The 27,167-nt window shown below is 44.3% G+C and overlaps 1 protein-coding gene across 1 annotated transcript in view; it reads left to right on the forward strand.

Moving 5' to 3' along the window:
* Positions 1-522: 522 nt before the first annotated feature.
* SEC63 (SEC63 homolog, protein translocation regulator) overlaps positions 523-27,167 on the forward strand; it is a 40,592-nt gene continuing 13,947 nt past the window's right edge. The window contains exons 1-8 of the mRNA XM_063443540.1: positions 523-775; positions 8,272-8,371; positions 8,910-9,024; positions 16,114-16,226; positions 18,866-18,927; positions 19,187-19,245; positions 19,335-19,385; positions 26,408-26,516. Of these exons, the coding sequence (XP_063299610.1) occupies positions 652-775; positions 8,272-8,371; positions 8,910-9,024; positions 16,114-16,226; positions 18,866-18,927; positions 19,187-19,245; positions 19,335-19,385; positions 26,408-26,516 (733 nt within the window). The 5' untranslated portion in view covers positions 523-651. The remainder of the gene's footprint in view (positions 776-8,271; positions 8,372-8,909; positions 9,025-16,113; positions 16,227-18,865; positions 18,928-19,186; positions 19,246-19,334; positions 19,386-26,407; positions 26,517-27,167) is intronic.

Consider the following 27,167-nt stretch of genomic DNA (forward strand, 5'->3'; position numbering starts at 1 on the left):
TTGCAGTTTATAAAAAAAACTGCAATAATTACAGTTGCAGGGTGAAGGGTAGTGGGAGTTGGCACCCAGACCACTCCAATGGGCAGAAGTGGTCTGGGTGTCTGCAGTGTCCCTTTAACGGCTGTACCATCTCAGTTTATTTTCTAGACACCAACAAGGTTTCACCCATTGTCTCCCAGACACATCAGAGGTCTATGGTGGTACCTCTACCGAGTAAATAATCCACACACCCCCACACACATCACAGTGACTGACAGGGTTTTCACAATGGACAAGGAATCACACGCCCTGGGCAAGACACTATCTCCCTGCAATAACTCCATTATAGCCTTGAATGTTCTGCCTCACTGCCTGAACTTTTGTTTGTTTGTTTTTGTTTGCATTCAATAAAGTTTCTTGGGAAAAAAAACAACCCAAAACAAAACTTTGTGTCCCTTTCAATAAAGTTTGTTTGATAAAGTAACACGTATCCCATAACGTCTGTCGCGAGAGTTGGTGATGATGACGCGATGTGTAGGCGTTTCCCAGAGGAGGCGGTGGGCGGGGCCTTCGCCGGGTAACGGCAGTCGGTGGTTCGCTGGTTGCGTGCCGGGGGCTGTGTGTGTGGTACCGGGTCCCGGGGATTCCCGGTGAGGAGGGCCAGCAGTGACCATGGCCGGACAGCAGTTCCAGTACGACGATAGCGGCAACACGTTTTTCTACTTCCTGACCTCCTTCGTGGGTCTGATCGTCATCCCGGCCACATATTACCTATGGCCCCGAGACCAGAACTCGGGTAAGTGAGGAGCAGCCTGGGCTGGGAGACACCGAGCACCTCACACTGAGCTAGTGCCCTGTATCAACACACAGCACGAGTACATATGGCACCTACCTGTATAGAGGGGGCAGGTTATAATATCATGGGGGGAGGGGGCAGGGTATAATATTAGAGAGAGGGGGGGGGGGCAGGGTATAATATCAGAGAGAGAGGGGGGGGCAGGTTATAATATCATGGGGGGAGGGGGCAGGGTATAATATTAGAGAGAGAGGAGGGGGCAGGGTATAATATCAGAGAGAGAGGGGGGGGCAGGGTATAATATCAGAGAGAGAGGGGGGGCAGGGTATAATATCAGAGAGAGAGGGGGGGCAGGGTATAATATCAGAGAGAGGGGGGGCAGGTTATAATATCAGAGAGGGGGGGCAGGTTATAATATCAGAGAGGGGGGGCAGGTTATAATATCAGAGAGGGGGGGCAGGTTATAATATCAGAGAGGGGGGCAGGTTATAATATCAGAGAGAGGGGGGCAGGTTGTAATATCGGTGGGGGGGGGGGGAGGTTATAATAATATATCGTGCCCTCCATATCAGAGGGGAGGGGGTGCAGATTATAACATCATGGGGGGCACGTTATAATATTATGTGGGTTATAATGTCATGGAGGGCAGGTTAAAATATGGGGGTAGGTTATAATATGGTGTGGGTTATAATATTAGGGGGGCAGTTTATAATCTGGTGGTGTGTTATAATATGTGGCAAATATTATTATAGGGATAGGTTATAATATCAGGGGTAGGTTAAATGATAATGGGTGAACATAATCTGATATAGTGGAGGTATAGTAACATAATGGGATATATCAGAATATAATGGAGGTGTAATAACATAATGGGATGTGTAATAATATAATGGAGGTATATAATCCCTTAATAGTGGAATATACATAATACGGACTTGGAAATCTATCACAGCTGTGCAGGGGTTGGAGTTGCTTTTTATGTTTAATCATTTTAAAACTGATAAAGCTTACGGAATACTCACCTTTCACACAAATGCTATTGTTCACTACATTTCCTAGAATAATGAATGTTTCAGCATCCTGGGAAATGTAGTCTACAACAGCAAGTGCAAAGGTTAAGCACCCTCTGCATTGAGATCTCAGTATAGACATGCAAGGCACTGGGGCTAACTGTCTGCCCCCACATTGCATGACATCATTTTAGCTTCTGCCATTAAGTTTCAAAGCACTTCCCTGGATTCTGCACCACCCACATATCATTGATAAAAGGAATGCATACTGTAATAATGTAAAAACCAACAATATATGCTCAATATTTATCTACTATAAAGAACCAGGCATTAGGTAACAGGATCTTGCATTTTTAGGGATGAATTATTTGTTTCGCTCATGTAAGAAAATGTACTATGACTAGACAACACCTAGGAGTCTGTAATACTTTGTTGTATTCTTACCTGCAAAAGGATGATTAACAAACTTTGACACTTGTTTTTCCAGTTACAGTATTGTGAATTTGAACAATTTTGTTTTGTGACTTTGTCATTGTAAGAGTTTCATCACTCTTCATTTTGTGTCTGCTAACCTGCAATTAATATTAAGATAGAAATTATGTAGTTTTTCTCAAATAATAGTAATTTAAAAGAAAAATCTATCATGTTGTTGAGACCTAAATATTGACATTTTCCCTATTGTAGAAATACATTTCCACATTTTGACCAAGATAAGGCTTGTATGTGCTGCTTCCTCATTGAAAACTGGCAAATATGCTAGCAAGTAATTTAAAATCATCAATGAGAATCTATTTTCAAATGCTTGTTTTTAATAAAACTTTAATACGTTTTCGGGGAAATCATTTTTGAATAGCTAAGCAAATGAATGTGCCAAATGCTTATGGAGATTGTAATATACATGTGTAAAATAAGTAAACATATAGTTGTCCCTGTGACAATAATTGTTCAGCAATATCTAATCTAATATTTTTAACCCCTTTTAAATATTTTTTTCTTACCAATTAGCGCTAGGTTGAAGATGACAGACTTCCTTTTAAGTGCATGATGGGTGAATAATATATTGATAACAACTTATAGAAAACAATAGGCTATAATGGATACTCACCTGAACATTATTTGTGACTCATAGATTCTCCAGGAAACTGGAAGTGACTGAACTTTCTTTGCCACTCCTAGCTCTAAAAGGGGACTCTGTGCATTATTTCAGAATGCCAAGGATGTGTAGATCAGCAATCCATTCTAGCAGCATTGCATCTGATAGTTTCCACACTCTTTATTTGTTTTTTCTAATGTTATTATTGCTTTATGCTTTAGTCTTACTATGTAACTACATCATAAACTAAGGCAACTTTCACGTAGGAAAGAACAATATTTACAAAAAGGTAGACCTAGGTGGAGAAGAGGAACCTCCTCAACCCCAAACCTGATCCACCCAATAGGAGACCCCTCCCTTCGGTAATGCTTCACGATAAAACTTAACGTTTATTGTAATTTGTCAAAATAAAATATATATGTGTAAACACCAACAAAAATAAAAAGTGAAAAAAAGTTGGTAAGAAAAAAGTATAAAATAATGATAAGGAGAGCCACAAAAATAACTGTGGGTGTAGACCATAATCTGTAATATATATATTGGGTCCTCCCAAAAACACCCCAGATAAAACTCCAGCAAGTAGGCTCAATAGCCAGATAGGGTGAGATATAGAGAGAGGAGCTCAAAAATAGGTATAAAAACCTGGTGCACTTGGTAACAATATTGGAAACAAATTGTATCAAGTGCACATAGTTGCTCAATTGCTCTTAAATCCCTGTGTTGTGGGATCAAGTACACATTGTTGCTCAGTTGTAAAGTCCCTATGTTGTGGGATATTTTACTAAATCGTGCTACCACTGGAAAGCAATAGAGGTAAATGAGCTGACCCAGCTGAATGATCAAGCTGGAGCATTAGAAGTCCCTTCTCTCAAAGGATTCCTCTCCCAGACCCCAGAATACCTGTTGGGTGTGGACCATAATCTATAATATATATAGTCCTCCCAGAAAAAACACACCCCAGATAGGATTCCAGCAAATGGGCTCAATAGCCAAAATAGGATGAGCTATGGAGAGAAGAGCTCAGAATAGGTATAAAAACCTGGTGTACCTGGTAACAATATTGGAAACAAATTGTATCAAGTGCACATTATTGCTCCGTTGCTCTTAAATCCCTGTTTGTGGGGATATTATATCAAGTGCACATTGTTGCCCCATAGCTTTAGAATCCCTGTGTTGTGGGATGTTAAATTGTAACTTATAACTTTAATTTTAACGTTTTGTCACTAAAAAGCAGTGGAGCTAAATTGCAGACTTGTCACAGCTGAATGCTCGAACATTGGAAGCCCCTTCTCTCGAGGGATCCACCTCCCAAACCCCCAGATCACACGAAAAGAGCTGAGCATCCAAAGCTCCTCTCTATAGAATAAATTGATTAATTCGACATCCTCAGCCCCCAGATTCATAAATCTATAGCTCGCTGGAATCTTAAATATGTGGCTTCTCCTGACTAAACTAACCTAACGCGCGTTTCAGCGCCTTGATGCGCCTTCGTCAGAGGTATAGTGTCAGTCTGTCCCTCGTGCGGCTCTTTTATATAGGAGTACCGGGTCGGAAAACAGTGGGCGTGTCAAAGAAATGTTCGCGCCAAAAAGTTCCGTTCAAGTGGGTGCCGCCCCCTTGTGAACGTCACCGGATGATTGGCAGGGATTCTAAAGGACCTCCCTGGTGTACTGTCGTCTAAACGTTCAATTCATATTGAACAAGTTGACGATCTGTGTCATTTTTTATCTAGTGGATCAGACAAAGATTAGTCTGTATCCACTCTTAGTCTGAATGGTCCAGCTAATAATCCTCTTTGCACAAAATTTATGATTAGAGGAGCTTAGTCCATGATGTATACACATATGCACATTAGTGATGCATCAGTGATACAAAAGTATATATTTGTACATACATATATGCAAGTGTGGTATAAATGGCAGATAAATTGTTTACATGATCCAGGTCCTTATTTAAAGGGGCAGGATCTAAAAAATCTATGCATCCATGTCTGAATATATGTAAGAGTAATAAACGGATCCATGCTATATTTGTCTAGGAACACAAGATCTGTGTCCTGGTTATTTAAAGGGACGGGACAAGACGAAAACTTACTGTACATACATATCTTCGTCTGTGTGTAAATAAATAGAAATGTCCTTTTAGTTCTTTAGCAATGTTTCCTTAAATATAGATATTGTATCACTAGTTCACTTCTGTGATTAAGGGGCCGAGGGACATTAAAAACCAAACTTAAACACACAAATAACTAAAGTATTTACACAGATTGTTATATATACATATATACAGTTTAAGTAATTTGCATTACTACTGATGTTGAATATTATCTACTGTGAAACTCATTTTAATTTTCAATGAAGGGCGTGAATGTAAACCCTTCATTTAGTCCGTTCGGGGCCAGTGTATTGAATTTGTAGATCCAATAGCATTCTCTCTTGAGAAGAGTACGGTCCAGGTCGCCTCCTCTGCGTCCTAGCTGGATCTTCTCTATACCTGCAAACTTGATCCCTCGTGTGTCACCTTGGTGTTCATTTCTAACATGTCTAGAGATTGGGGTGTCTCTAAAATTCCTAACTGAATGTATGTGTTCCATAACTCGCCTCTTGAAGGGGCGAATAGTTTTCCCCACATATCTGAGGCCACACACACAAATCTGCATGATGCATCAACACATGAACGTTAAGTACCCCTCAAAGAATGCACTAATGAGGCAGTGTTAGTGAGCAATGCATGAGAAATGGATGCTATATGCAGGGCTTAACATTTGCAGTCTTATACTAGTAACCAGGCCTTAAACGTTATCCCAATTGTATTGGTATACTCGCTGGGGATGAATTTATACATGCAAGGGCTAGATTTACACTGGATAACGGCAAGTGATGAGTGGAAATTTTGGGTCCTGCTACATGTATATTCGCACTGAGAGGAGCCGTGCGACACTTCATGAACTAAAGATTTAAATTTTTTTCTATTCTTGATGCCATACTAAAATTTTTGTTCTTTATAGACCTATTTTGACATCGCATTATTAAGACTTCCCTTAAAAAAAATAAAGGGAACACCATAACCACTACAACCCATTGTAATAGTCATGGTGCTACTAGACAACCAGTCTGTGTCAAACCATTTTTGAATGGTGGCCTGTATCTTCAGCTGACACTCGCAGCCTATTACTGCCAGGGGACGATTCTCATAATCTCTTGGCACAATATCCACTGCAACAGGCTGTAGTGGTTATAGAACGTAGACTGACCCATTAACATTCTTCCAAAGTTTGTCATATGTACAGTCATCTTGTAGTTATAACAATTCACCATTATAAAATCTTCAGTGCTTCGCTAATATTCCTATACCGATTTGTTGACCATATTAGTGAAAGATGTCTCTACAAATATCTTTTAATGTTTTAAAAAAAAAAATTTGTTAGGCATAGTTAATTATATTTCCAGTTAAAATTTATAAGAGCATGGGCGGCAGCCCAGGAGTAGTGGGAGTTTGAGCGCAGGACTTATTTTTGTGTATTTACTTATGTGTTACGATGCTCCCGCTTACCCCATGTGTTCCCTACTAACGGTTTATAAGTATGAAGGAGTTTAGAAAAATACCCCTCTCTTTCTCATTAGAGAGATTTTTTTTATTTTTTAGCTGAAGGAAGCAAGGTGAATTGTTAGTGCAGGACTCACCTAAGAGGTTTGCCTTGACGTGGCAGGTGAGCTTACACTAGTAGCATAGGACTCTTAAGTTTTAAGCCCTGATACATCTATTGGGTAAAATTACCTTCTATTTTTACTGTAAAATATATAATTCATTTGCATTCCATAATATTAATCTTTGTTTTTATTTGGCTTTCTATGTGCATATTCATTTGTATTAATGTGCTGGTATAAGTCTTGATTTCTGATGATCATACCTTGACCAAATGTTTCATTAGAATAATTTTGTTCTCTCCATCATAGTTTTTGTTTTTCTATTGTCCATGTACTCCATTTTTTTTATTTGCATTTTAGCGAACCAATTGTTACATGAACACACATTCGCTTGCGAGATCCCTGATTTCATGTTGTATTTGCATATTTGTTATGCCTTTTTTTGGGGGGTTGCCCTGTAAAAAACCCCACCAGAGGTGCTGCACCAACCGGGTCAGCAACCTGATGTTTTAAAGGTGCTTAGAGTTATCCTGGAGGATCATTGGATTCGGGAAGTATTAGTTCTGAGAAGTTAACAAAAGTAGACATATCTCTGGTCTGTAGAAGTTTGGAAAAGTAATTGTCAAGGCATTATAGAAAGACATCTGAGATTTGGTTTTGAGTTGTCCTTTATTTGTGCAGATGTTAGGGAGCTAGTAAACTGTCACGGTACTTGTCTGCAAGTGATTTAAGAAATTAAGATTTAGCATTTTAATTGCATTTGTTACCGAATACATGTTCATTGTACCTTTTTATTGAAGTTTCCTCATTTTATTGTATTTACTGTATGGGAACAACGGTGATTTTGGTGAACCTCCAGTTCATTGAAGTAAGGAATTATAGAAATAACTGAATTCTCATTGCAGTGCTTAATTCAAGATTCTTACTTTTAATATGTTGGGAAATAGTTCAAATACAAGATCTGCTTGTTTGAGATAGTTTACAAACTGCCCTGTATGTGCTGTCATAGCATGACTGGAGGAATAAAGGTCATATCCCAAATAATGTATACTCATTAGATTGAGCATAAGATTTTATCTATACATTGCACTCACAGTGTGCTGGCAAATGTAAAGATTTCAAAAAATCTAATTGTATTGGTTAGAATTTTTTTTTAATTGTAATTTTTTTTCCAGCTGTCAGTCAATGCCTCGGTGTGCTGCGATATTGACTGACAAGGAAGAGCTGAAAAGATTTCCCACAGGAGGTCTCTCTGTTCTCCTCCCATGGCAACTGCAGCACATGCTTTGCAGTTGCTATGGAAACTCCCCAGCTTGCGCTTTTAGTGCTGGTGGGAGTATAGGAACAAGGTGGCGTGACGTCAGTCTGTTCCGATGCTGACAACAAAGCCAAATCACTGAAGAGATTTGCCCTGCATAGGGTTGCATCCCAAGCAGGGCAAATCAAAGAAGAGACCAGGATGAGCCTATGGAGATGACGGCAGGAGTTGGGTGTTGCCCTTCCACAAATGGTGCAAAGTGAGTTAATCTTTATATTTCACATTGAATACACCATGTATCATTTTGATATATGGTGTATTCAATGTATATTGGGACAATTTCAGGTAAGTTGATTTGCTCTTATCAGGTTCACTTTAAACATTATTTTTCTCTAGAAATTTTGTGCTCTGTTACACTCCAGATTTTCCAGAGTTTCCTCTGACTAACGCTTGTTTATAATTATAATGTATTGTTTTTTAATTTTTAGAGCAAGTTCGGTTGAAAAACATACGGCATATTTATAGAAGTTGTTTGTGGTACCAGCTTAAGTCAATCAAGCCACAGCAAAGTATTGTCCCTAAAATAAAGTAAGTAACCATATTTAAGCTATTTTTGTATGTGTTCCTCTCCGCCCCACCCCCAGTGTTAAAGCGGCACTGTCACTGTTTGCAGAATTTGCTGGTGATGGAGGGGGGTGGAGGTAAAGGTGAGATTTACTTACCTGAACCTGTCCCTTGCGGGCATGTCCCCTTTATCTCCTGGAAAGTACAGCATTGAGGTCTTTAGAGAAGAAAGCGCCAATTGCACTGCTAACGGCTGTCTGAATTGACACTGTAGCTCCACCCAGTGTCTGAGAAAGTCAGACGGAGGAAATATACTGAAACAAGTTAGTCTTTTCTATCGTTACAAAATAGAGAAGGGTGGGGTGGGGGAGGAGGAGGAGGAGTGCTGCTTTAATATTGGAGCTAATGGAGAAAGTCCCTATTGCAGTTGTCAGCAGCAGGATTTTAACAATTGCTTGACTTACGTTTAATGCTTATTATCCCCATGTCTTATGGATGACCTTTTTATCCTAAACTGCATGTCCAATGAAAATACTTATTTTTTTTTTCCTTTTTCAAATAGGAAAATTGTTCTGCTAATCGGATGGGCATTATTTCTTTTTCTTGCCTACAAAGTTTCTAAAACTGACAGAGAATATCAAGAATACAACCCTTATGAAGTTTTAAGCTTGGATCCTGTAAGTTTTTTTTATTTCTTTTATTTTTATTTTTTTAAATCCCCATATCCTTACAGTTATATCATCTGTTTGCTAAATTGTCAAATGTTTAAAGAAAGAAGAAAATGTTTTACCCCATGCCTACTAATCTATGGTTTTTATTCTGTTTTATGTTGATGAGAGCAGAATACAATGAGACTCGCAGGTCTCTATCAGTATTTCAAGCATAACGTTCAAAGCGCAACATGCGCGAAGATACATTTTGTAACTGAATTTTCACGTGGGCACGCAGGCCCTCAACAGTAATGGGTTCACCTTTCTCTTCTACCATAAACATAGATCCTTTCCCAAACTGGTTTATCTCTTGTTCAATTTGCTTGATTAACTGAGGGTTCCTATCTATGAATATTAATACCCAATAGCTCCTTGGTCCCCTTGAGGATCTGCACACCCCCAATGGCTATGGATACACATGTCCCCTTCCGTGCACGGTTAATTTGCTTTCTAGACTGCCGTGTCAGTTGTTAGTAACTTTGTATGTCTAACTACCTCCAATAGTGTTTTGTTATTCTCAGAGCTCCCTTTGCGTTGTATCGCGATTGTATAAGTGTTGTCTGGAAGAGGAGACTCATGAGTCCTTCCAGAGTGCGGTAGTGCAGGGCAGTATTGGGCCTAGCTTATCCGTGTTCTCTTATAGGGAACCCTCCTGAAATTGTTAGTTTTGAGTAGGGGCTACCCTCTCGGGTGTGAGTTGGGCTGAAATAGTGTGTGTCATCAGTCTTTAATGTGTGTGGGTGGTTGTGTGCCTGTAGTCGTGGATGTGTAGTTAGGGTGTATCGATTGTGCCATTCAGTGGTGTGTCCTTCTCCTTTCCTCTCCCAGTGCGTTCCTACCTTCCTTATTTCATGTTTCTCCCCTTGATCTCTCCCCACCCCCAGGGCCCCGCAGCTGTCGGGGGGGGGGGGGTCGTCACTACACGTCTTCCCCCCTGTCCGGGGTTAGGTATGTGGTCATGCGTTGAGGTATGTGGGGTTTTGTGTGCCTGCTACGCGAGAGGTCGTCTCTCCCGCTTCACCCTCCGAGTCTGTGAGTTCATGTCTCGTCACCTTCCAGAGGCGAGTGTGATAAGTTCACTGGCTAGCGCCCTCCACTGAGGTGATGCTCTGATTCACTAGTTTGTTTAGCTGGGTTTTCCCCAGCTATGTCTCTGGGGTGCTGCTTCCATTCGTGTGTGGTGTTTCCCTGTGGTTTATGCGGTGCGGCTGGGGGATTCATAGGGGAACCTGTGTAAGGGGTAGGGGTGAGTGAGGGTGTAGCGGCAGGTCGCCCGGGCCCCCGTCCCCTGCTCTCTTATTCGTGTTCACCGTATTCAGTCGTTGTTTGTATTTCGTGAGATGTACATATACCATGGTCGCCACATCTCTGTTTTTCCCCTCTTCCCTGCAGTTCTGAAATCGTGGATTCCGCCTTTTGTATTTTTTCGACTTTATGTCTCCACTGTCCCACTGTCGGTGGGTTAGTAGCCTTCAACATTAGGGGTATTAGTGCTTTTGCTGCATTAAGCAGATGTGGCAGTATGGATCTTTTGTACACCGAGAGCGTTTTTTCAGTGTGGTGGATTAGGGCTAAGTCTACAGTCAAGTGCGCGTGCTCCCCAAGGATGATCTCTATTTCCTTCTCAATGCCCTCCCAGTAGGGTTTGATGATAGTACAGTCCCACCATATGTGTCGAAGTGTTCCTTGGTCATCTTCACATCTCCAGCAGATTTCTGGGATCGTCGCGTTCATCCGGTGGAGAAGGAACGGTGTGCGGTGCCAGTGGGAGATCAATTTATAGTTCACTTCCTGGTATTGAGAGCTGGTGGAGCTTTTGTGCTGTAGCACTAGGATTTTCTCCCATTGGGCCTCCGTGAAGGTCTGTTCTGTGAGGTCTTCCCATCCCTGTTTGAACATGTCCTTCTTATCTCTGTCTCCGGTGATTAGGCGTTGATATATAACTGAGACCGTGCCCTCTGCCTGGGGTGTGGTAGCAAAGTCTTTCGTACCAGGCCAGGTCCCTGTGCAGCTTGGTCTTGTGTGGGAGGTTATGATAATAATGTTTCAGTTGGGCGTAGTGGAACTGCTGCATTACTGTGGGTGTCTCTCCATCCGTCAGATCTCTCAGCGCCTTAATGCCCGATTCCGACAGCGCCGCTTGCATGGGTAGGTAGCCATCTTGAGTCGTCATTGGCCATGCGGATGAGGGAAGGCCATCTCCTAAGTCTGAGTTGTGGGTGATGGGGATCAGTGGGCTCGGTTTCGGAGAGATGTATGGTGCCTTTCTTATCCTATTCCAAGCTTTAAGCGTCTGTGTGTAGGGGGACTCTTCCCCGAGGTCCTTCGTGGCCTCCGATTCTTTGAGCCAAATATGTGAGTGTAGGCGGTTGTCCGCGATGTCTCTGTTGAGGGAGACCCATAGTTTGTGGGGTGCGTTCGTGTGGATTTCCCTGAGTTGCTGCAGGACCGTCGCTTGATAGTATTTGCCGAAATCCGGTAGGGCAAGCCCTCCCCATGTTTTTGGTAGGCTCAGTTTATCGTGGCTAATCCTAGCTCTCTCACCCTTCCAGATGTACTGAAGAACCGCTGATCGGAGTGTCTTGAAGAATGTTAGAGGGAGTATCCGTGGAATGGTGTGGAATAAATACAACACCCTGGGCAGGACATTCATCTTTATTGCTGCTATACGTCCCTGCCATGAAATGTGGTTGTGATTCCATCTCTTAAAGGGACACTCCAGGCACTCAGACCACTTCTGCTCATTGGAGTGGTCTGGGTGCCAACTCCCACTACTCTTAACCCTGCAAGTGTAATTATTGCAGTTTTTCATAAACTGCAATAATTACATTGCAGGGTTAACTCCACCTCTAGTGGCTGTCTATTAGACAGCCACTAGAGGTCACTTCCTGGGTTCTAGCACAGGTTTCCTGTGCTAGAGCGTCGCTGGACGTCCTCACGCTGTGTGAGGACCTCCAGCGTCGCTCAAAACCCCATAGGAAAGCATTGAAATGATTTTTCAATGCTTTCCTATGGGGAGACGTAATGCGCATGCGCGGCATTTCCGCGCATGCGCATTAGGTCTCCTCGGCCGGTGGGCGAGATCAGACTCGCCCACCGGCCGACGCAATCACTGGGAGGAGCGTCGCGGAGGAGGAGACAGCGTCGAGGGACATCGCCGCTGTCCCAGGTAAGTGACTGAAGGGGTTTTCACCCCTTCAGTAACCGGTGATTGGTGGGTGGGAGGGAGAGGGACCCTCCAGTGCCAGAAAAATGGATCGTTTTTCTGGCACTGGAGTTTCCCTTTAAGATCACCCAGGACGTTGGCCAGAAGGGGCCCATAATTATGCATGTATACATCCTTAGCTTCAGTTGTGATCCATATCCCCAGGTACTTCATCCACTCCTTACACCATTGGAAGGGGAACCTTTGTTTCAGTTGTACGTACTCCCCCTTTGGCACCGTGATGTTCATGGCGTCACATTTAGATATGTTTAGCTTCAGTCCAGAAACGTTTCCATAAACGTGAAATTCCTCCATGAGCCGTGGCAGAGTTTCAAGTGGGTTGTCTAAGAAAAACATCATATCGTCGGCATACGCTGCTACTTTATGCTCTTGAGTTTTATATTTCAGTCCCGTTATCGCGGTTGTCTCTCTCACTCAGTCCCGGAACGGTTCCAAGGTAAGTACAAATAAGAGCCGTGACAGTGGGCAGCCTTGTCTGGTGCCATTCCGGATGTCGAAGCTGTCTGTCAGTGCTCCATTAACTCTTACTCTTGCATTCGGCTGCTGGTAGAGTGTCGCGATCCAGGTCATCATTCCGTCTCCTATTCCGACTCTCCTCAACGTCTCTGTTATGAAGAGCCAGTCCACTCTATCGAATGCTTTTTCTGCATCCGTGGAGAGCAGGAGTAGCTTAGTCTGCAGGCGCATTGCTAGGTGTTGGATCGTGAAAAGTTGGAGCGTGTTGTCTCTGGCTTCCCTGCCCGGGATAAACCCGGTTTGGTCTGGGTGTACCAGTCTGGGCATATAGGTTTGCAGTCTGGAAGCCAGGATCTTGGAGAAGAGTTTAACATCTGTGTTGATGAGGGAGATTGGTCGGTAATTCCCTACCTCTTCTGTGTTGTTACCAGGTTTCGGGCTCACCGTGATTGTCGCGGCCATTGATTCTCTGTGGAAGTTTGTACCCTCCCGTAGGTTGTTGAATGCCTTCGCTAGTCGTGGTAGGAGCACCTCACCAAATTTCTTGTAATAGTCCACCGGGAACCCCTCCGGGCCTCTTGTGCCTTGCCTGTTTTTGCCACTTTCAGGGCCATCCGTATTTCCTCTTCGGTTATGGGGGCGTCTAGGGCCTCCGCTTCAGCCGGTGTAAGGGCCTCGGAGTGAAAATCCTGTAGGTATCTGACTATGTCTGCTTGTTTTCCCTCAGGGGTCTGTCTCTCCTTCTTGAGTGATGTTATATAGAGCCTCATATAGAATTACTTAAATCCGGGAATTGCGTCAATCTACCTTGTCGTGTACGCAGGGTCCGTACCTGTGCTCTATTTTGTGTGCCCCTTAGCATTCGGGCGAGCAGCCTTACCCCTTTTATTTGTGTGTAAATAGAAAAAGGTCTTTGAGCGGTGCTGGTATCTGATATGTTTGCGTTCTATAATGTCCATCAGTTGCCTCCTACTGGTGGTCAGTTCCCTGTATGTCTGGTCGCTTTGGGTTCTCTTGTGGGTCCGTTCCAACACCGCTATCTGCCTGGAAAGGTCCAGGAGCTGTTGGCCAGCTTCCTTTTTCTTTCGCGTCGCGATCTGTATTAGGTGTCCCCTAATGATGCTCTTGTGCGCTTCCCAGATTGTCATGTCAGACACCGCTTCTGTGGTGTTGTCTTCAAAGTACTGGTGTAAGTGTGTCATAATTTGGTCCTGAGTCGGCATGTCTAAGAGGAGCGCATCGTTGAGTCTCCATGATGTTCTAGCCGGGTGGTAAAGTGGTGACGTCATAGTTATCCTCGTTGCGCAATGATCTGACCAGGGTGTGGGTTGGATATCTGCCTTTCTCAGGTACGTGAGGCCCTCTTGTTGTACAAATAGGTAGTCTATACGGGTGTATCTGCGGTGTAACGTTGAGTAGTAGGTGTAATCCCGAGTCTCCGGGTGCAGGGCTCTCCATGTATCTACTCGCCTCAGGTCTCTGAGGGACCTGTGAATGGTCTTGAGCGCTGAGCTCGGGATGCTGCTCTGTCCCGTGGATGTGTCTACTAGGGGATCCAGAGAAATATTCAGGTCGCCTCCAAGTATCAGTATCCCTTCCAGGAATCTGCCCAGTTTTGAGAGTGTCCTGCGGAGGAAGCTGGCCTGTCCCGTGTTCGGAGTGTATATGGTAGCCATTGTGTACATTTTCCCGGAGATCATTCCCTTTACGAATAGGAACCTGCCTCCAGGGTCTCCCTGTACCTCTATCGTTTCAAATTGCAGGTGAGCTGCAAGCAGGATAGCCGTTCCCGCCTTTCTGGACGTGGGGTGGTTGCTATAGTGGTTAACTGGATAGTATCTATCCTTAAGTAGTCTATTAGCCTCCTCCTTTAGGGGAGTTTCCTGTAGAAGGGCAATAAAGACATGTTGTCTCTTAAGGTAATCTATGGATTTTCTGACATAAGGTGCGTTGTTTATAAATAGATTCTAATAGTTACAGTAATTGGCATGGAAACAAATGAAATGCTTCAGTGCATTATGTAGATATCTGTTTATTAGATTTTATAGACATATTTAAAAAAAAAAAGCTTCAATGCTTTTTTGCATGAACTGCATATTTAAGGATATAATTGATATGTATGTGAACATGTTGTTCCAAGGTGAAATCTAAATGCCATTATGGAGTCGAGGAGGATCCATAATTGGAAATGGCTACAATAGTTTTTTTTGTTTGCCTTCTTTTGGATAAACAGCATAAAAGAATGGATAACTCTGCCAATCCCTATTCTTATATTAATTTATATTTTAACGCAGACCTTATATGCCTGCAAAAGATCACAAATGTTTGTGTGCAGTGCTTGCCTACTTGATGAGTAGGTGTTTTAGTATGCACAACATAGCTGGATATTGAAATCTACACTTTGCCATTAGCCATTGGCGAGTGAATATGTAACCCTCATGAGTAGGTATTTACCCTTGGTAAGGGTACTATGCATTCTCCAGGCTGGCAGTGACGAGTAACTTTTAAGGCCTGACTAATAACCTAGTACTTGTAATTTTAAGCATTAAATAAATTTGACATTGCATTTTGATAAAGGCTATATAAAGGTTGCTTTGTTATGTCATTGGTATTTAATGGGATTCATTGTGTGGTATTTAATGGGATTAATTGTGTGCTTTTACAACTGCCTTGTAGCTTTTGGACTGTATTCCTGTTTTTTTTTTTTTTTTTTTTTTAATTCTTGTTTTATTAGTAAGGGAGAACTCTAAGCACCATGACCAGTACAGTCCACTGTAGTTTTTATGGTGCTGAAAGTCCCTTGGCACCATCCAGTAGTCAACTGTTCATGAATAGTCTGCTTCTGCTCTGGGCTGATACACCAAAGCAGAAATTTATATGTTCGCATTATTATAGCAAGCCCGTACCGAGTTTAGACATTTATTGGATGAGCGCATCAGCTTCTAGCCCTCAACCAATTAATAATGTCTAAACATGGTATGAGTCAGTATGATTCATTATAATCTGGAAGTAGGAACTACTACTTTAATATACCAGCTCAGGCTGTAAGACACATTTGCACCCGATAGAGCCAGGCAAGAGTACAACTGCCAGCAGTTTGACAGTTCATTATCATAGTGGTAGGGTCTCCTGGTTCCAATACCTATACAGAGGTTATGGTGCTACGGTTTTCTTTTCTTTTATACTATTAATACATCAATGTGAAAATGAGTTTGTGGATATCTTCTTTTGACAAAGTAATTTATTCAAGAAGAAGAGGTGTTCCTGCTTTGATGGTTTTTCTTTTTGTTTTGTTCTTTTTTTTTTTTTTTATCCAAGAATGATTATTAAAGTTAACACTTTATTTTTTTTCCTGCTCTTCCTCCTTTAAAAAGGCCGCAACTGTTTCGGAAATTAAAAAACAATACCGTCTGCTGTCTTTGAAATTTCACCCAGACAAAGGAGGAGATGAAGTGATGTTTATGAGGATAGCAAAGGCTTATGCAGCGTAAGTTCTTTACATTGCATTCACTAAGTAATCATTGGGGGGGGGGGGGGGGGTGCTATTGACCAAATCGCTGTTATAGAAGTAATTGAATAACCACTAATTTACAAATATAGACTGTACATCTCTGTATTTTTTTCATATATATATATATATATATATACACACACACACACACACACTTGTGTGTGCAGATCTGTGTTTATAAATTTATTGACTTCATGTCATAGGGATTTTCATTCACCGTTTTTCCCTTCCATAACTTTCCTGGTTTGTCATATATTAAATTATGATTCATAGCTAAATATTTGATAAATGAAAGCCCTATTTCTACTGAATAAAATTAAATAAGTGTGGGGGCACTTAATATAAAAGAGGTGAATTATGGTTGAACAGACATATAGTCAAATTCCAGGTTTTGTTTACGTTTTACATTGATCAAAACGTTTTATATTTGGCTCAGGCCTTAAGGTGTTAATAATGTATTGACGAACGTATTTATTTATTTAAGCATTCTATGACCCTAGACTTGTTTTAATTTTGGTTTTGTCCTGTTCATTTAGTGTTTAGTATGTAAAGCAGTCCTGTCACCCCAAAATAAACAAAACCATTTTGAATGTTTCATGAAAATAAAATCTTAATAATATGCTCATAATGGCAGTGTTGGCATTTCTATGAAATTTCAATGCAGTCAAAAGGTATTATAAGACAAAGTAGAAACTTCTTGACAAAAGTTGGAGCTACAGTAATTATTTCCTTCAGCAATCGCTATTATTGGCTGTGATTATAAAGCATTGTTTTGCTCATTGTGAGACTATCTAGCAATGTTCCTGTGCTCTCACAGGATCCTCTTTAGATATCAGTGTTTTGATCTTGCGGTGGTGTCTGTGGGGAACAGCTTCAGTTGAATATAGCTCTTTGACGTATTCATTCAGTTACAGATAAATTAGTATCCCCCCTCCCTTGATGCCTAGCCCCTCTGTGTCTCATTCCCTCACACCTAGCCCCTCATATGTGTCCTCTTCCCCCCCCCCCCCCAAAGTCCCTACTTGTTTCTCATTCCCCACCAAGCAAGCCCATCCATGTGTCCCATCCCCATCAAGCCTCTCAGTGTCTCCATTTATTCTTTGAGAAAGGACTTGTCTGAAACTTTCTATATATATGCTATGCAAACTTCATTAAATGGCATAATGATCTTCTTTGCATCTTGGCAATGCCTCTGCGCCTCTGCCTATTTGTTCTTGCATATGCTCTGTCCCCGAATGCCAATGACAAAATGGTGGAGGTGGAGCGATGGCTGAGGCAGGCAGTGGTATGCCAAGAGCTTCAACTGGATCCATTCATATCCTCCTTTCTATGCCCTCAGGTTTGTTTGTCCTCTCTGAATATTACAGATAGGATTTCCCTGCCAGTCTGTGACAAATTCACTGTTCTTCACCAGGCGACTGCATTTGATTTATCCGTTTGCAGATCTCAAACAGTGCATAGCCTTGATGTGGGCCGAATCAGGAATGTACTGAGGTCACTGATTTCATGCAGCTTGAGCTCCCAGCAGAGGAAAGAATATAATGTTGCTGCTGCTTGATAAAATAACAGATTTTCTGTACAGATCAATTGTCAGGAATAGGTTTGTGCACATCGGATCTCAAGATACTACAGTTGGGCAGAATTTTTATGGGTTTCCCTGGCAAGCCGAAAAACAAAAGTGTTAATTGTACAAGCAGTCTAAAAAGTCGCTGCAAGAGGAAGAAAATGGCCTTTTAACTTGCTGAAATGCCATGTCTTCTTCCTCAGGGGTATTCTAACTGCAAGATAACTTCTAGTGCTGGCTTAAACCCTACAACCCTACTGACTCTCAGGTTTATATTTTAGGTAGAATGAGGCCCTCTGTGCAATAACATTTTTAATTCCCTTATGCTTGGATTTCCTCAGTAGTTATTTTGGTGTCCTCAGTTTCTGTTTGAAGCTGTGACGCTATTTTAAAATAATTATAGTCCTTTTTTTTTTAAGACTATACTCTATTAAAGTAAGTTTAGAAAAATGGTGTGTTTACTTTTTCATGTAGCGACTGAAGCAACTTTGTTATTATTGTTATGCATTTGTTTGTAATTTCATTATGACTTAACGGTGAGACATTCTAAGTACCAAAGTCACTTCATTTTAATTTTCGGTCGAAATATAACTAATCACAATAATAATTGTCAGTTAAGGAGATCGGTCTCTTTGGTTAGCTTACAGAACGATCACCGTGCCAGGGAGTCCTCCTGTGTGTTTTGATGATTTGCTTACTTGTGAGGCTCCCAGCAATAGCCTGGTTCATGCCAATAGAAATGCTAACCAGCCAGCTACACAAGTTGCCTGCAGCATTGGCTGCAATAGCAGTTTGATGCCTGTTGCAACTTCAGATCCTGTATTGCTGAACTGCTTCATATCTGACTCTTGGCGGCCCAAATGCTTTCCTATGAGAATAGCCATCTGACTACAATTGGATAGATCTGATGGTGGTGACAATGCAATTTAATGTTGAACTCTGTAGCCTTTGTGGTTAAGTGATGTTGCTGAGCTGATTATTTTCACTTTTGGTTGTTTTGGGGATAGAACATCCTCAAAGTGCTGATTTGTTCATTATATTTTTTTTTAAGCTTGACAGATGAACAGTCCAGAAAGAACTGGCAAGAGTATGGCAATCCTGATGGTCCACAAGGTACGCAGTTATTCACAGAATAATAAAACCAAGTTACTTGGTGGGGTGTGTCTTTGCACCTTTTGTATTTTAATCCAAATCAGATAAAATGTGTGTATTATGTTTTTGTGTTTTACACCTCCTGTGACATGGAACTAGTCACCTACAGTTTGTAGAAGAGGAAGTTATTTAATGAGGACTAAATTGAGTGAGCCTTCTTTTTCACTCTCAAGTGCATAAGAAATATATGTGAAAAAATGTCTGTTCCAATGTTTTACAGCTACCAGCTTCGGTATTGCTTTACCAGCTTGGATTGTGGACCAGAAGAATTCTATGCTGGTGAGTTTATTCTACATTTAAATGTGCTTCTGTGTTGTTGGAATGTAAAATGAATACATCTTACTCACTTGTCTGTCTTTAATTTAAAGGTTTTGCTCGTGTATGGATTGGCTTTCATGGTTATATTGCCAGTTGTTGTGGTAAGTATTGTGGAAAATGGTATAGTTTGATTATCCTTCCAGTCCCTCTCTTGTGTTTGCTTCTTCCACACTACTAGAGAGAAAAAGGCTATTTTAATTTGTTTATTTCCAATATATTACACGGCCTCCTTGTCCTCCTCTTGTTACACTTTTTTTTTTTTTTTTTTTTTAGCATATCACATTATTATCCTGTAATCCAGTGTGGAAGATTTCATTACAATCTGTTTATTTTTAGTTCTTAATGTTAATTTATTTTACAGTGCCTTAAAGCGGCACTGTCATGCCGAATTCCGTTTTTTTTTTAACAGCCCTCCCTCCTCAACTACATCCAATCGACCCCCTAGTTACCCCCAAATGCCCCTAAGCCCCCCACATTACCTATTTTTTATTCTTTATTTTCTGCCCGATCTATATTCAGGGCGCCGCCATCTTTGTGTAGGTAGGTGAAGTCCCTGTGGGACACGTCATCTACCCACACTACACAGACTGTAAGATTCCCGCACATGCCCAGTGAAACACCTGGACATGCGAACGGGAATTTCACCTATTCATTCATTCATCAGACAGACGAATGAATAGAAAAAAATCAGATGAACAAACTAACACTGAGTATCAGTGTTCGTTTTTTTGTTCGGTTTATTACAAGGAGGGAGCTACCGGCGTGCAGCTCCCTCCTTGTAATATGTAACTATAGAAGCGGCAGGGAGCAGTGCTCCCCACCACTTCATAAGCCCCCCAGGTCCCCCCTCACTCTATGCGGGTCAATATGACCCCCATAATAGCATAAGGGAGATTAAAATCTCCCCAATGCCCCTACTCGCTATATCGCGAGTAGGGGCATGTCCACTAAACAGTGAGCAGCCTGTGGCTGCTCACTGTAAAAAAAAAAACAGGGTAATAAGGGGTGGGACGGGGGACCTACTGTCCTCCCCCGCCGGCCCCCACCCCTGGACAGCGGGTGGGGGCCATAATGGGAATGAGGGGGGACCTACTGTCCTCCCCTCAGGCCCCCACCCCTGAGCGGCGGGTGGGGGCCATAATAGTAATAGGGGGGGAGGGACCTACTGTCCTCCCCTGGCCCCCACCCCTGGGCGGCGGCCATAATAATAATAAGGGGGGGGGGCCTACTGTCCCCCCCACCCCTGGGCGGCGGGTGGGGGCCATAACGATAATAGGGGGGGACCTATTGTCCTCCCCCCCGGCCCCCACCCCTGGGCGGCGGGTGGGGGCCATAATAGTAATAAGGGGGGGGGACCTACTGTCCTCCAGCCCCCGGCCCCCACCCCTGGCCGGCGGGTGGGGGCCATAATGGTAAAAGGGGGGGGGACCTACTGTCGTCCCCCCCCCCGGCCCCCACCCCTGGGCGGCGGGTGGGGGCCATAACGATAATGGGGGGGAACCTATTGTCCTCCCCCCCGGCCCCCACCCCTGGGCGGCGGGTGGGGGCCATAATAGTAATAAGGGGGGGGGGGGTGTCTACTGTCCTCTTCCCCCACCCCCGGCCCCCACCCCTGGGCGGCGGGTGGGGGCCATAACGATAATGGGGGGGAGGACCTACTGTCCTCCCCCCGCCCCCACCCCTGGGCGGCGGGTGGGGGCACTAAGTAAATTCCCCCCCCCCCCCCCCCCCCCCCATCAAGGTGACTAGGGGTGCCCAAGCCCCTAGTCACCCACCCCCCACCCAAATAAAAATGCCCCTACCTACCCCCCTCACCCTAAAAAATAGTGAGGGGGGGAATAAAATTGCTAACCTGTAAAGTAAAATTAAACTTACCATTCGACGTCTTCTTTTTTCTAAAATCTTCATTTTTCAGCCCCCAAAAAGGCGAAATAAAAAAACATGATAGCCGTCGAACTAAAAATAAAATAAAAAACCCGAGCGCAAAAAAAAAAAAACCCGACGAAAAAGAAAAAACCCGAGCGCACAAAAAATAATCCATCTTCACCCATGGAGGGCTCCGCGCAGACTGAGCTCCGCAGGGCGGGGCAAGGCTTATAAAGCCTTGCCCCGCCCTGCAATTAGCCTAAGAACACTCTGATTGGTGGGTTTAAGCCAATCAGAGTGCTCTTTGTCATTTTACAAGCGTGGGAAAGTTCTTTGGAATTTTCCCACGCTTGTAAAATGACACAGAGCACTGTGATTGGATGGATTTCAAGCCGTCCAATCACAGTGCTCTGTGTCATTTTACAAGCGTGGGAAAATTCCAAAGAACTTTCCCACGCTTGTAAAATGACACAGAGCACTGTGATTGGATGGATTTCAAGCCATCCAATCACAGTGCTCTGTGTCATTTTACAAGCGTGGGAAAATTCCAAAGAACTTTCCCACGCTTGTAAAATGACACAGAGCACTGTGATTGGATGGATTTCAAGCCATCCAATCACAGTGCTCTGTGTCATTTTTTTTTTTTTTAATTCTTTATTTTTGCATGTGCATATAGGTTACAAACAAGCGTGCAGGGCCACGACAGCTACTGCAGGCATATTCATGGCATTTCAATGAGTGGCATTATGATAAAGCACATATTTTTTTTGTTTAAACATGAAAACAGCGAGTTGTGCTACAAATAAGGCATGCATATGACAATCCGAGGTATTCCTGGGTTTAGTAATATATTTAGCGGGTGATCCTTCATTTATCAAGCTAGGACAACAGCATTACTATCATTAGTTGCTATAAAGCAATGTTAAGTTAGGATAACCTTGCTGGTGGATAATATGAGTAAAGAGCTTAACTAGGTCGTTTAAAACAGATGTAGAACAGGCTTATAGTACTAGTTTAGAAAACAGGCTCATACAGCAGGCTTGTAAAACAGGCTTAGAGGATTTATCAATGTAGTAGAGTTATGCATATATTATAGCGTGGTCAAACTAGTGTGTTTTAGCTCAAAGACATCGGGTAAGCTGCACTGCAGAGCAGATGTTAAACTATTAAGAGCTACACTTAAGTAGATTTGGCCTCAAGTAGAGGTAGCAAACATGGTTAGGCAATACACGTTCTGTGGCAATTGTGTTGGACTTGCGTATGTTAGTCAGAGTGTCTAAGTGTTCGTCTGTTCTGTCGAGTAAGATTAAATGGGAGCAGGTAGTCTAAACACACGCCTAATGAGTGTAGGCATAACAACAATATGTGAGTAGCAGTTAGCAGGCCATACTGGGACATGACCTATGCGTATGGCACAGCATGGTATGATTAAGAGATTATAGGTATGGAAATGTGAAACGGAAAAGAAAAACAAGAAAAGGATAATTGAGGAGTTTGTTACGCCAGTCTCGGTTGTGTAGGTTGTTGTGGGGCTGGACAGCTTCCAGTACGGCAGAGGCATCTTGCAGGGCTTCTGCACCTTACCGAAGTGCGAGTGCCCTTTCAGCCTATGCCCTGCATAGGGAAGAGCTTTACGGGTGCTTTAAAGTCCTGCTGGGGCCGAGCAAGGGATGATGTTGTGAGTGTCGTTGGTGTTCTCGGCCACCTGTCGCTATGAAGACCTGTGCTGGTGTTGCCAGTAGGTTGTGTCTCTGTCTGGGTCACTGGGGCTCTCCTGTGCTGTGGTTGTGTTCGGTGTTGTGGAGTAGACCCGCTTGCTGTTGCTTGCGTTGTCGTTCTCAGTTTTGTGCTGGGTCTGGTGGGAGCCCTCGGGCCCTTTCGAGCTGGCTTCCCTGTGTGGTTCGCTCGTGTCAGTTTGCGCGCGTGCGGGAGAGTCCTCCGTCTTCGGCGCCATCTTTGAGAGTTTGTCGGGTGGTTTCTAGCGTGGCTGTAGCTTGTGCTCTCATTTTTTCTGCCAGGAGAGTTTGCCGGTTCGTTGGCCTGCCGCTCTCTGCTCGCCAGTTTTGCCCAAAAGGCGTCGAATATGGCGTCCAGCTTAGCCAGGATGGGGTGCTTTGCCGTGTTGCAGTTGTGGCCACACGTGGCGTCCGCCTCTGGGAAGTCCCATGTTATAAGGGGCATCCTGCGAGACTCAGCTTTCCGTGCTTGCTGTGGTCCTGTTGCCTTGGGAGGTTGGACCGGGTTCACCCCCGCCGGTCCTGAGGGGGGGGAGCGGGTAGGCAATGGCTCCGTACCCCCAGCCTTTGGGCAAGGAGAGCGGCCGTCTCTCCCCAGCTCCATCGGCCATAGGCCGCAGCCTGCCTCCTGAGGTCCAGGATTGCGGGAAAAACTCGAGTCTGGTGTCGGTAAGATTACCAGGGTGCCCCCAGCTTGGGTAGCGTGCCCCGGTCTCATTGCAGGCTTGATATCAGTGAGTTTTCCCCCTAAAAGTAGCATGAGTTGCGGGAGCTCCTCCGCCATGCGACTATACAGCTTGCAGGTCAAGCCCCGCCCCTGCTCTGTGTCATTTTACAAGCGTGGGAAAATTCCAAAGAACTTTCCCACGCTTGTAAAATGACAAAGAGCACTCTGATTGGCTTAAACCCACCAATCAGAGTGTTCTTAGGCTAATTGCAGGGCGGGGCAAGGCTTTATAAGCCTTGCCCCGCCCTGCGGAGCTCAGTTTGCGCGGAGCCCTCCATGGGTGAAGATGGATTATTTTTTTGTGCGCTCGGGTTTTTTCTTTTTCGTCAGGTTTTTTTTTTTGCGCTCTGGTTTTTTTTATTTTATTTTTAGTTCGACGGCTATCGTGGTTTTTTATTTGGCCTTTTTGGGGGCTGAAAAATGAAGATTTTAGAAAAAAGAAGACGTTTAATTTTACTTTACAGGTTAGCAATTTTATTCCCCCCCTCACTATTTTTTAGGGTGAGGGGGGTAGGTAGGGGCATTTTTTATTTGGGTGGGGGGGGTGTGACTAGGGGCTTGGGGACCCCTAGTCACCTTGATGGGGGGGGGGGGGGGGGAATTTACTTGGTGCCCCCACCCGCCGCCCAGGGGTGGGGGCCGGGGGGGAGGACGGTAGGTCCCCCCCCTTATTACCATGATGGCCCCCACCCGCCGCCCAGGGGTGGGGGCCGGGGGGGGGGGCAGTAGGTCCCCCCCCCCCCCTTATTACTATGATGGCCCCCACCCGCCGCCCAGGGGTGGGGGCCGGGGGGGGGGAGGACAGTAGGTCCCCCCACCCTTATTACTATGATGGCCCCCACCCGCCGGCCGGGGGGGAGGACGGTAGGTCCCCCCCCCTTATTACTATGATGGCCCCCACCCGCCGCCCAGGCGTGGGGGCCGGGGAGGGGCAGTAATTACTATTATGGCCCCCACCCGCCGCCCAGGTGTGGGGGCCGGGGGGGAGGACGGTAGGTCCCCCCCCCTTATTACTATGATGGCCGCCGCCCAGGGGTGGGGGCCGGGGGGGGGAGGACAGTAGGTCCCCCCCCCCTCTTATTACCATTATGGCCCCCACCCGCCGGCCAGGGGTGGGGGCCGGGGGGGAGGACGGTAGGTCCCCCCCCTTATTACCATGATGGCCCCCACCCGCCGCCCAGGGGTGGGGGCCGGGGGGGGGGGCAGTAGGTTCCCCCCCCCCCCCCCCCTTATTACTATGATGGCCCCCACCCGCCGCCCAGGGGTGGGGGCCGGGGGGGGGAGGACAGTAGGTCCCCCCACCCTTATTACTATGATGGCCCCCACCCGCCGGCCGGGGGGGAGGACGGTAGGTCCCCCCCCCTTATTACTATGATGGCCCCCACCCGCCGCCCAGGTGTGGGGGCCGGGGGGGAGGACGGTAGGTCCCCCCCCCCTTATTACTATGATGGCCCCCACCCGCCGCCCAGGGGTGGGGGCCGGGGGGGGAGGACAGTAGGTCCCCCCCCCCCCCCTTACTACTATTATGGCCCCCACCCGCCGCCCAGGGGTGGGGGCCGGGGGGGAGGACAGTAGGTCCCCCCCCCCCCCCCTCATTATCTTTATGGCCCCCACCCACCGCTCAGGGGTGGGGGCCGGGAGGGGGGGGACAATAGGTCTCCCTCCCTTGTTTTACTTTACGGCCCCCACCCGTCGTTTAGGGGTGGGGGGCAATATATTTTTTTATTTTATTTTTTACAGTGAGCAGCCACAGGCTGCTCACTGCTTACTAGACATGCCCCTACTCGCGATATAGCGAGTAGGGGCATATTATTTACTAATACCAAGTCATTTTTACTTAGTGTTAGTAAATTTGGCTGAAAGACCAATTCAGGTCTTTAAGCCTTTTAGTAGATGGCTCCCTGATACCGTGGGAATTAGGGAGTTATCTACTAAGCGGCTGCAAGATGCAGCCGCGGCAATGAATAGGATCGGAGTTTCATTCATTAGAATGAAATTCCGATCCGAACAAAGTACCGAATTGCATCCTAACACCAATGGAGAAACTCTTCTCATTCTGTTAGGATGTCTAAGTGACAGGACGTTCGGCAATACTGACAGGAAGCATTGTGGGAACTGGGAGGAAAGCTAGGGATCATGGGAAAATTGCTCTGACCAGCGGAAATGAAGCACACTTTGCTCCTCCGCTGGTCAGAGCTGGTCAAGCGGAGGAATCCTCCATAAGGCAAAGAGTCCCTACTTTGTCTTATGATTTTAAAGAAAACTAAAGAAGACAGGAAGAAAAGAATAACAGATCCCGAGAGAGGGGGAGAAGAGGAAGAGATTGAGGAAAGGTAAGTTCGGCATGACAGTGCCGCTTTAAATGAAAACGTTAGATTTAGTAGATCTGCTTAGAGCTGCAGATGGATAACTCACTCACCAGAAAGATATTTTGATAACTAAAAACAAAACAAAAACACAGCAGTGATTTAGTAGTTTATGCCCAAGAGTTGTTTCATATCATGGCTGCTATCAGCTTGTCCGTGGTCCAGTTTATTATTATGACTGACAGGTTCTCCATAATTGTGTCAGCATCCTTGATGTAGTTATGATTCTTTCAGTAACACTTAAACTGCTGTATTTTTGACTTACTAAAGTCTAATGTGTTTTAGTCTGTTGTATACTGTTTTGACAGTTGCTAACGTTGTGTGTCCATATCTGTCTTTTACAAATACTGTTGATTACGGTGTTTAGAATGGAGTAGAGATTGCTAAGCGCATGTATAACTATTTAATTGAGAACACCTTTATTCTAGGGTTCCTGGTGGTACAAATCAATTCGCTACAGTGGGGATCAGATCCTTATACGAACAACTCAGATTTACACCTATTTTGTGTATAAAACTCGAAACATGGATTTGAAACGTAAGTGAAATTTGCGCCTTTAAAAATATTTCTGTAAGTAATTGTAGCATTTTTTTGCAGTCTCTCTGTTTTTGCAATGAAAATGCCTGGTAGTGGATGCTCTTTGCATGCTTTTCTGCTGGAATTTAGTGGTCACCTGTAACCTCTTTTACCAACATAATGTAGAAAAAAAAAACAAAATTCTTCAAGAAGCATTTTAACTGCCATAACCACTACAGATAATGTGAACATTGGCTATAGATGTGGCAGTGCCGGAGAGAGCCCAAATTTGACAGAAAAAAACTGGTAGACAACATCCATAGACTCTGAGCAACATAATCGCTATTCGTTATAGAGGTTATGTTATTTAGAGTGCCCTTTTTACCTCTCCCTTGTTAAAGTCGACCTGTCTCTCTAATTCAGCAATGGCTGTAATTGAAGAAAAAATTGTATATTTGCTTCTTTTTCCATTTTCAACCAGTGTATAACATACTGTTGTGACTGATAAAACGTGTAGTATGCTCCTCTGTGAGCATGTAAAGCCTATTGCTAACAGTTACAGCGTTAATATTTCATTGTGCACAGTCCCCTGTTGTATTTCCTTGACTCATGCAAGGGATGTACAGCTTGTCACTGTTATTTATTCCGATTAGTTGGTATGGTTGTGAAAAT

The sequence above is a fragment of the Pelobates fuscus genome, chromosome 2 (genome assembly GCF_036172605.1).
Source record: "Pelobates fuscus isolate aPelFus1 chromosome 2, aPelFus1.pri, whole genome shotgun sequence".
Taxonomy (NCBI): Eukaryota; Metazoa; Chordata; class Amphibia; order Anura; family Pelobatidae; genus Pelobates; species Pelobates fuscus.